Here is a 10885-nt window from a genome sequence, read left to right on the forward strand (position 1 = left end):
TATAAATATACATATTTCAAACATAATAAACACTTTTTTCTCACTTCCGCTGACTGTGGTACGCGGAAGACGTTCAGGCGGATGACGTAAGACGTATGCGTCATGCGCACGCCTTTGAGAAATGCAGGAGAAAAGGAAACAAAGTTTCCTTACTTTAGCAAAGAAAAACCAGTCTCCTCTTGGCTTATTTCGAAATCCTCCATAATTTTTCTTTACAAATCCTCGTTTTGTGCTTCTAATTCGTGAATGGCGTTTTGTTTTGTTTTGTCTCCGCGTTCGTCACTAATCATGCAACGTCGAAGTCTTACGTCATCCGCCGGAACGTCTACCGCGTATGACAGTCAGCGGAAGTGAGAAAAAAGTGTTTATTACGTTTGAAATATGGATATTTTATGGATATATCTTACAAAAATGCATGGACTCACAACAGGAGGCCTTTATTCACCCCCCGGAGCCGTGTGAGGGGCGTTTTATTACAGATGCACGCACTTTATTTCACGTCTTCTGAACTGTTGACAACCAACACCCGCTTAGCCCCATTGAAAGGCTTGGAGGGGCCGGGACAATTTTGAATATAACTCCGATTGGATTCATCTGAAAGAAGAAAGTCACATACACCTAGGATGCTTTGAGGGTGAGCAAAACACAGGCTAATTTTCATTTTTGGGTGAACTAACCCTTTAACACTGTCAACATTATAATTGAAAATACCTGAGGGGAGATTATTATTTTAATATTAAAGGAAGGTGTTGCCAAATGGGTTTATTATTTGGTGATTAAAATAAATATATACATACATATATAGGTGACGTACATAAAAGGATATATTTAACACTGTCAAATTTATAATCAAAAATACCCAACTATATGAGAGGAGATTATTATTTTCATAATAAAGAAAGGCGTTGCTCAGTTGGTTTATTAGTCAATTTTTATTTAATTATTTTCTATGATCTGTTTTGCATTACGGGGTAAAATTAATTCGTTAATACGTGTTATTAAATATGCTTATTATTATCAGGAGTGAATTTTTTGTTTTGCAGTTTAGCTGTGCCTTATCACAATTCATACCTGTAAGAATTAGATTATCATTTCAAATGTTCAAAGCCTGGTGAGAGCAAACGAGTCTCTCTATCAAAGGGCGCTCTGCACTCTGTTGGTTCAGCAGCACAGTTTCCAACGCCTTTTCCAATGAGCCGCACACAACGAGACAGAACACAAAGTGAATGAATACAAAGAATAACAAACGAGCTTAAAAAGTATTTAGCTTGCTAATTGATGTTTACTGTTCACATCACTGTTAGCCTATGTTATTTATAAGTAAATAAATAAACAAATAGCCTATGTTTTGTTTATATAGGCTAACTGTATGTATGAAAAAATATTTGTATTATTTATTTATGCACTTAATATTTTATTTATTTGTCAACCATTTAAATTGTATATTTTGTATGCTGTTTCCTATTTCAACATAACAAACATTAAAAACGATGTCAAAATCATAGACTGCATAAAAACATGGACGTAGTGTCCGTGACGTCACCCGTAGTTTTCTGAAGAGCGTTTTTGAAGCTCAAAGTGGGCGGAGCGGGCCATCCGCCATCTTGGCAGCGAGTCACCGCACGCCGCTCCCGAATAATCAAAAATGGGCAAAATGGCGGGAGCTGGTTGCTGAAGCCACGCCCACCTAGATCAACGGCGGTGTCAGCAGCATAGACTGTATAAAAACATGGACATAGTGTCCGTGATGTAACCCGTAGACTTCCGACGAGCGTTTTGAAGCCTAAAGTAGGCGGAGCCAGCCGTCGCCATCTTGGCAGCGCGTCACCGCGCGTCACTCCCGGATAATCGAAAATGGGCAAAGAGGCGGGAGCAGGTTGCTGAAGCCACTAAAGTTGGGCATTTTAACATGGGGAGTCTATGGGATTGACTCCCTTTTGCAGCCAGCCTCTAGCGGCCAGTTGATGAATTACAGTTTAAGTCACTTCCGTGTTGGCTTCACGAGAGAGAGCGGGAGGTTGCCGCTTGGTCAAAATACAGATCAAGCCGCACTTTTATTATGAAAAGTAAACCGGAAATTACCTATGTTGTCATACGTCGAGAGGCTGGAATCAGGAAGTGGACTTGTAATGTACTATTTTGATTGAGCTCGTCGCTGTTCAACTGTCTAATTTACAAGTTCAAAATGGGGCTTTTTGGAAAAGCACAAGAGAAACCACCGAAGGACCTTGTAAGTGAAACGGGAGTTAACGGTTTATATTAAATGTTCCATTGTAAATAATAGCAGGCCTATGAATATCTCGTTTGTCGTACTTGTTGTTAACATGCTCTATTACGTAATGTCATTTTAAACGAAGCACTTTAAAAAGTTTGATTTAATTCTGTGGTCTGTACGTGGGTTGTTTTGGAGAACCAAAATGATCAAATCGCCTTTACACGCCTGTTGGTAAAATCCAGTCACAACAGGTAGCTGATCTCAAACTGTCTTCATCTCTTTTCCGTAGATCAACGAATGGTCTCTTAAAATCAGGAGAGAAATGAGAGTTATTGACAGACAGATTCGAGGTGAGGTCCTAATACACCAGTTTGACAAATGCAGTCTACTGTAATTAAATTGTTCAGTTCGGTAACTGTATTTAACAGAAGTTGTAATTGTGTATATTGTATATTTTCCCAAAGACATTCAAAGAGAGGAGGAGAAGGTGAAGAGATCGATCAAAGATGCTGCAAAGAAGGGACAGAAAGATGTCTGCATCATCCTCGCCAAAGAGATGATTCACTCAAAGAAAGCTATCAACAAGCTGTACGCCTCTAAAGCTCAGATGAACTCCGTGCTGCTCAGTATGAAGAATCAGTTGTGTGAGTATAGTTTTTATTTGGAGACCCAACAGTGTGCTCTGTAAATTCACAGATGACATGGATTCATTAAATGGACTAAAAAATGTGGCACGTGAAGTTTGAACACTCTTCACTACCCCAGAACCTTTTTGATTCTTGAATTGATTTGGCTGCAATGAAAAGTACGTTAAAGGAAAAAAGGGAATCAATATGTTGAAAAGAACAACATTTTAAGCCTCTTGGTGGATGTGTTATGCTTTGGGTATGTGTAGCTGCCATGCTGTATGTTACTCATACATTTGTTCATTGGTTTCCCATTACAGCTGTATTAAGAGTGGCCGGTGCCATACAGAAGAGCACAGAGGTCATGAAGGCCATGCACAGCCTGGTTAAAATCCCAGAGATTCAAGCCACCATGAGAGAACTCTCAAAAGAGATGATGAAGGTACGTACATGAACACTTCTTCTAATATTCTGCACAGAAATGTCTCGATGAGCACATCTCTAACGTGGAGCACTCACACTACACAGGCTGGAATCATAGAGGAGATGCTGGAGGATACACTGGAAGGGATGGATGATGAGGAGGAAATGGAGGAAGCAGCGGAGGCTGAGGTTGACAAGATCCTCTTTGAGATTACAGCCGGTAAGAAACCACATAACAATCACCCACACTATCAAAAAGTGATTTAAAAATGTGGTAAAAACAGTTGGATAACAGGAAGTTGCCTCATTACATAAAGTGATAATCTAATAAATCTAATGGAACATTTCATGACATTTTACAGTAAAATACTGTTACATTTACACTTTTGGAAGTGAAAAAGAATTTGACATTCCCAGAATTCACTGTGTGACCGTTCATATTTGATGGTTTTTCACTGAAATAACAAGTTATGTACCTTCGGGTTTTATGTTACATTTTGTATAGTTATACAAAATGTAGAGTTATTTTAGTGTCAGTGTTATGTATTTACCTCAGCTTCTGGAAAAGGTACTTGTTTTGATTCTACTACTACTAATAATAAAAAACTAGCCTATTTTCACCCAGAAATTGCTAGTAAATTTCACAAGTTATTACAAAGAAACGGCAGGTAGCACATTTATTAGACATGAAATTTTGACGTAAAAAGACTGAATAGTATTTTCTTATAAAACATACTCTAATAATCATTTTATTTACTTTTAGTACTTCAGTAAGTTGGTATATTAATATTATCTCAGTTAATGAAATATACGTTTTTGTGTTGTTGTTGTTTTTGGACTGTATATTAAGTTCAGTTCGTAAAACCTAAAATGTTTTTAACCACATCTGCCATTTTTTGTTGTTTTGTTTTTTTTAACAAAGGCTATTTCATCTCACTTCCTACCGCACAAAGCATTTCATCATTATGCACTAATGACGTGAACCAAAGATTAAACTATTACTTTTTTTAATAACAGGTGCACTTGGAAAAGCTCCCAGCAAAGTCACAGATGCCCTGCCTGATCCAGTGCCGATTGGAGCCACGGCAGCCTCAGAAGGGGAAGAAGAAGAAGAAGAAGAAGAAGATATCGAGGAGATGCAGTCCAGGCTAGCAGCGCTGAGGAGCTAAAAGACCTGTGTTTTTTACCCTTCAGCTCTATAGGCATAGACAACATATCTTACTTCCCCTGTAGCTTTTCTTACACTTTGGCACATTAAATTTAGCACTAAATTCGGACTTCACATAAAATGAACAAAACTATATGGATAGTGGATATTAAAAATAAAATGAGCTCTATATGACATACAATAAAGAACAGTGAAGTCAGATATTTAGTTGTTGTATGGTAGCAGGTGGATGACTTTTTTTCAAATCATTCACTTTTTACTTAAGCCCATTTTATTTCTAGATATTCTGACTCCACTCAATTGAATCTATGCCTATAGTTAAGCAGCTTGTCCAAGAATCTATTGTGCAGTGCTGTCATATCGGTGTTGGTCGTAATCGTTGTCGAATTTGCAGTTTTATCTCAAGCCTTATTTAGGCTAAGTGAATAGTTCTTTCCTATATCTGGTAAATTGTTTTTTACGGAGTAGTACAAATTCATGGAAGCCATTACTTGTAAATCTTGTACAAATACTGAACATAAAAATATATCTGTTTGCATTGTTATTTTGTTAGTAAAGTTGTCGGCAAGTTATAAAACGGGCTTTCGGAATAAAGGAATGGTTGTGCTCGATAACTGACTGAATTTTACACAGCAGGTGTTTCAGACTTCAACGAGCTGATCGCATTTCTGTCTTTTGTTTCTGCTACTTTTGGCCTTTTGTTATGGTTTAAATGCACATATATCTTTGTATGTTATTAACTATGAGTATTTTTTATTAAGCCTTTGCTTTTAGATGACTGAAATGCTTACATAACAGATGTTCCCCTGATGATGGAAATGGCTGACAATTTATGTTACAGTTTCTTCTGTTATATTTTAAGTTGAATATCAGCTGAATAGTCCGTTTGCTATAATTCTATTATGTCTACATATGAAACAACTACTCTTTGTGCATTCTGACTTTATAGTTAGTTTTGGCATGACCAATTTAGTATGGCATGACCAATTAATATCTGCTTATTTGGCATAAATTGTGCACTCTGGAGTGACAAGTACATAGATTTTGTACAGATCCAGGCTCAGTATGTTGACTCAATTATAATCTCCTGAATGAACCAAATTGATTATTCTGCTTCATTTCAGATCTTTGATGTTGTAGAAAAACATTCACATCTGCACAAAACTGTTTTGTATAGTGGAAAATATGTTGATAACACTAATAAAATTTTTCAGGCAAAAGGAGTACATTTCACAACACTGATGAAACCAATGTTGTAAACTGTTAGGATCTCATACAAGTCATAATTTAGCATAGCATTAGGGTTTTTACAGTAACAGTAATATACCTCGATGTTATTAACTGTGTTATGATCTGCTGCTTTAGCAGGGTCTTTTGGGATTCTCAGAGGGTTATTTTACTTACCTCAGTCTCTCCTTTTGACTCCCTCTCTGTCCACTCATGCACAGCTTTGTGAAGGAAACCTGAGCTTCTGACTGAATCTAGGTTACTTCTCTAGAAGCTCTGTATTTCACAAAGAGAGGCGTCTGAGCTTAAATAAGCGAGTTTAGAGTATTATTATAACCATATGAGTATGGTTCTGCAGCTTGTTGTCGGAAGATTATTTAAAAGAGTTAATTTGTTCTGTACAGTTTTGTGTTACCAGACACCTTATGAGCTACCCAGGCAGCATTTTTAGGCATCATGTGACATTAGCTGTCTACCTTAACCGCGTTTGACTGAGGCACACGAAAATACTGTCTGGTTAGGCAGCTTGCTAGGTTTTTAAACCATTCCAATTACTTATGGGTCGTATGTTATTTTTGTCCTTTGTGTTTATTTTTTTTGTCCATTACCTATAACCCACATGTATAGAGCAGAGCGCCTGCGCGGACGCGTCTGTCAAACGATAAATGCCGACACCAGACTCGAAGAAAACTCCTCCCTGTCGACAACACGCCGCTCTTATAGCGCAATGGTCTCCTGGATTATTTCTAGGCTTGTGGTGTAAGTCTTTATTCTGCTCTTGTAAAGCATTTTCATTGGGTTGCATGAAAATTCAGTGCGTAATCTTTATATGTGTATGTTGTTTTTCAGCTTTTTTTAAAGCGAAAACGCAAGGGTTTCTAGGGCACCTCTTAATTCTAGGCAGAATGAAATCACTTATGTATCAGGCCTGATTTGTCCTGGTTAGTCTTTTGATTATTATGTTTACATGTTGAAAGGCTATTATAAAGGTTACTGTACACTTGCAAGCTAATGGATATTGATGGTTCTCCAACATAAGAATCTGACACCAAGTGACACGGTGAATTATGTAGGATATAGCTTAGCTTTTGAAGCAATTCTGTAACACTTTTAATTGCAGAATTTTGAATTTAGTGGACATGCACAATGTAGGGTGTTAATATGGAGTCATTTTTGGAGTCGTACATACAGTAGAGCAGGTCTTTGATGTGTCATAAAGACAATGGGATGGTCAACCAGCCTGATGGTCACTAATGTGTTTTCCAGTATTTGCTTTATTTTTCATTGTCGCTATTTTATTTAATTGACGAGCGCATTTTAATGTATTCCATGTAAATTTATTTTACATTTTTTTTAACGCTTCAGTCAATCTTGCTGTGCGTGCAAAATCTCTAAATAGCCGTTCAATTCATTTTAGATCACAATATCCGATGACATTGCACATTTGCCAACACTTGTGCTGTGTAAAGAGTCTAAAAATAGACAACAAACCGGTGTTTTAGGCGTGCCCTAGATAGTGTGCAGTGGGCTCTATTTAGTCGGAAATGTTTTGTTTTGTGGGACCCTGACGGTGTCGTGGTGGCCCTGGATTGGGTTTGTGGGTCGGTCATTTGATCGGGTCAGAGGCGCAGCTGTTGCTGGGCTGGAAGAAAGAGGGGACACTGGAATAGTGCTAAACTGAAATACTTAAACACAGGTGCAGGGCACTTCTTTTGGTTATCTAGCACTTTCCAATCACCCATTTAACCCACAGCCTTGCAAACGGTATTCGTTCCGTCCCATTTGCTTCTGATCTTTTCTTTGCGCCCTTGACCAGCGTTCACTTGTCAGGTCTATTTTTATCAAGCATGCAGAATGTAAACCTGGAACATAAACGGGGTCGTGCAGATATGTCGCCTGTTTACGTGCGACACTGGCGTTACAATAGGCAAGAACTGGAAAAAATAATATTCTGGGCTGAGTAAATCAGACTCCAGGCCTACTAAAGGGCCGTTATCTCAAATATCAATAATGGAAAGGGAGTGGAGCGGTTTCCTTTCAGGGAAGTGGTGGGCCTTAATGGGAATTATTAGTGGCCATTGTTATGTCATTTTGTAATACTGAAATCATATAATACTTGTACGTAATTTCTGTGACAAATAAACCCTAACCTTAACTGTTTTCTGAAGAGATTTTAGTTTATGCAAAGATGGGATAATAAAAAGCATTTGCTGTATTTTGTGGTGGTGAGACTGGGTTACTTTTTATTCCAGTGAATGTTTTCTCAAAATAAGTGTATTATTGAATGTCAAGTAACCCACTGGTATTATTGGCCAGGAAAAAAATCTAATCAGTGAAATGGCACAAATTAAATTAAATCAATTCTATAGCAGGGCATGTGGGGTATACACTATTTGGGGTAAGTTGTCACAGATGGAACTTGCTGTTTATTTACATCAAACACATTTGATATTTCAAATTACAATACAATATTAAGTAATCAATAAATGAAATGTGACAAAACTACTTAAATGTATTATAAGCTATTTTTAAGAGTATTTACAGTACTTCTACTTTATTGACTCTTCTATTTATTATTAAATAACTGTGTAATGTAATAATTCATTAAACAACCAATAGGCAACATACTGTTATTTGGCCAACAGAAATTATAATGAATGAAATAAAATTATATATTTTAAAATACAACATATAAAACTGAAAAAATACCCTTGACCTATTTCAATTGTTTTCTGCTTATTTATCTTAAGCATGATTGTTGCATTTCTTACAGGCTTATATTTGGTACCCTTTACCCAGCGTACTCCTCATATAAAGCTGTTAAATCAAAAGATGTGAGAGAATATGTAAGTACAGCTCTGATATATTTCCATCAGTTGAGCTCATTAACCTTATTGTTTATTTGCCTGCTGATTGTGTAAACTGTTTCAAACAGGTGAAATGGATGATGTACTGGATAATATTTGCACTTTTTACTACAGCTGAAGTGATTACTGATATCTTTTTGTGCTGGTGAGTACAATGTGCCATTGCTTTCATCATATCCTTTTGTTAGGAATTACTCATATTTTTGTTTCTGCTGATGCATGTGGGCGGTAACCAGCATGACATATGAGTGTATGATTGTCTTTTATTGCTTTTGAAGGCTCCCATTCTACTATGAACTCAAAATCGCCTTTGTGGTGTGGTTACTTTCCCCATACACAAAGGGATCCAGTGTGCTGTATAGAAAATTTGTCCACCCTACACTGTCCTCTAAGGAGAAGGTACAGTATTTGATGTGATTTTTCCTTTTGATGTGATGATCTATTTATTTTTATCCTGTCTAGGCTGAAAAAATATTCAAAGACACTATAGAGCATTCACTAATGCATAGCCTAATACATATTCTAATATTTTAAATGTTAAACAAACTAGCAAATATCATCCTTAACAGCTGTGAATAATTCTCAGCTTACCAGTGTTTTATAATGCCAAGAAGCTGAATTTTTGGAGTTGAGGAGGAAGAACTTTTGACTCCTTTTCCTGTAACCTTTTTGAGTTGATTTTCCTGGTTGACCGAGGATGAGCGGTGTTAAGGAAATGGTACTGTTATTTTCCATAGTCTTTCCTCTGCTTTTTATTCTTAGGGCAGGAAATTCGTCAGGAGTACACACTAAGGGCAAATGGATATGACAAACACAAAACACTGATAACAAAGAGAAAACGAAAACTCGTTTACATTTAGTAATTTAGCAGACGCTTTCATCCAAAGCGACTTACGAATGAGGACAATGGAAGCAATCAAAATCAACAAAAGAGCCATGATAAATAATAAAGTTATTAAAAAAAGTTATTCATAAAAAAGTAAAAAAATGATGCTGATCTGAAAGTGTACAACAGGATGAAACAGTACCATTCTTCATACAGCTGCTGTGAAATGATCTTTATGACTCTTTCTTAGGACATCGATGAATACCTTTGCCAAGCAAAAGATAAAAGCTACGACACCCTGATGCATTTTGGAAGGAAAGGTCTGAATGTGGCGGCTACAGCTGCAGTAATGGCTGCCACTAAGGTATAAATCCAATACTGTTAGAGGAAATGGCACTTTCCATGAAAATGGTACAAAGGCTGTCACTCTGTTACCAGAATCTGTTACCAAAATGACCAGAATCTGTTACCAAAATGACCAGAATCTGTTACCAAAATGACCAAAATCTATTACCAAAATTACCAGAATCTGTTACCGAAATTATCGAAATCTGTTACCAAAATTAAATCTATTACCAAAATTACCGGAATCTGTTACCGAAATTAAAGTGACGTGACATGACATGACTTGTGACATGTGGCCAAGTATGGTGACCCATACTTGGAATTAGTGCTCTGCATTTAACCAATCCAAAGTGCACACACACAGCAGTGAACACACACACACCGTGAACACGCACCCGGAGCAGTGGGCAGCCATTTATGCTGCGGCGCCCGGGGAGCAGTTGGGGGTTCGGTGCCTTGCTCAAGGGCACCTCAGTCGTGGTATTGAAGGTGGAAGAGCGCGCTGTACACTCACTCCCCCCACCTACAATCCCTGCCAGTATGAGACTCGAACCCGCAACCTTTGGGTTACGAGTCCGACTCTCTAACTATTAGGCCACGACTTCCCCGAAATCTGAAATCTGTTACCGAAATTATCGAAATCTGTTAACCAAAATTACCGAAATCTGTTACCAAAATTTAATCTATTACCAAAATTACCGGAATCTGTTACCAAAATTACCAAAATCTATTACCAAAATTACCAGAATCTGTTACCGAAATTATCGAAATCTGTTAACCAAAATTACCGAAATCTAATCTATTACCAAAATTACCAGAATCTGTTACCGAAATGACCTAAATCTGTTACCAAAATTACAGAAATCTATTACCAAAATTACCAGAATCTGTTACCAAAATTACCAAAATCTATTACCAAAATTACCAGAATCTCTTACCGAAATTACCTAAATCTGTTACCAAAATTACAGAAATCTGTTACCAAAATTACAGAAATCTGTTACCAAAATGACCAAAATCTATTACCAAAATTACCAGAATCTGTTACCAAAATGACAGAAATCTGTTACCAAAATGACAGAAATCTGTTACCAAAATTACCAGAATCTGTTACCAAAATTACCGAAATCTGTTACCAAAATGACAGAAATCTGTTACCAAAATTACCAGAATCTGTTACCAAAATTA

The 10885-nt window shown here is 37.1% G+C and overlaps 2 protein-coding genes across 2 annotated transcripts in view; both read left to right on the top strand.

Moving 5' to 3' along the window:
- Window positions 1-2060: 2060 nt before the first annotated feature.
- LOC107664504 (charged multivesicular body protein 3) lies at window positions 2061-5528 on the top strand. The gene is made up of 6 exons (XM_016455091.1): window positions 2061-2230; window positions 2505-2565; window positions 2680-2859; window positions 3162-3283; window positions 3370-3484; window positions 4282-5528. The coding sequence occupies exons 1-6, from the start codon at window positions 2186-2188 to the stop codon at window positions 4431-4433; spliced, it is 675 nt and encodes a 224-aa protein (XP_016310577.1). The 5' UTR covers window positions 2061-2185; the 3' UTR covers window positions 4434-5528.
- A 489-nt stretch (window positions 5529-6017) lies between these two features.
- LOC107664481 (receptor expression-enhancing protein 1-like) overlaps window positions 6018-10885 on the top strand; it is a 17987-nt gene continuing 13119 nt past the window's right edge. The window contains exons 1-5 of the mRNA XM_016455070.1: window positions 6018-6418; window positions 8433-8505; window positions 8595-8671; window positions 8805-8925; window positions 9603-9716. Of these exons, the coding sequence (XP_016310556.1) occupies window positions 6279-6418; window positions 8433-8505; window positions 8595-8671; window positions 8805-8925; window positions 9603-9716 (525 nt within the window). The 5' untranslated portion in view covers window positions 6018-6278. The remainder of the gene's footprint in view (window positions 6419-8432; window positions 8506-8594; window positions 8672-8804; window positions 8926-9602; window positions 9717-10885) is intronic.

Source organism: Sinocyclocheilus anshuiensis, unplaced genomic scaffold (assembly GCF_001515605.1).
Source record: "Sinocyclocheilus anshuiensis isolate Anshui unplaced genomic scaffold, SAMN03320099.WGS_v1.1 scaffold167, whole genome shotgun sequence".
Classification (NCBI taxonomy): domain Eukaryota; kingdom Metazoa; phylum Chordata; class Actinopteri; order Cypriniformes; family Cyprinidae; genus Sinocyclocheilus; species Sinocyclocheilus anshuiensis.

What these genes read in the sequence shown, in the direction of transcription:
- LOC107664504 (XM_016455091.1), top strand. Translation starts at nt 2,186, where the DNA reads ATGGGGCTTTTTGGAAAAGCACAAGAGAAACCACCGAAGGACCTT. An exon ending in AGAAACCACCGAAGGACCTT is followed by an intron (nt 2,231 to 2,504) that starts GTAAGTGAAACG and finishes TCTTTTCCGTAG; the next exon opens with ATCAACGAATGGTCTCTTAA. An exon ending in TATTGACAGACAGATTCGAG is followed by an intron (nt 2,566 to 2,679) that starts GTGAGGTCCTAA and finishes ATTTTCCCAAAG; the next exon opens with ACATTCAAAGAGAGGAGGAG.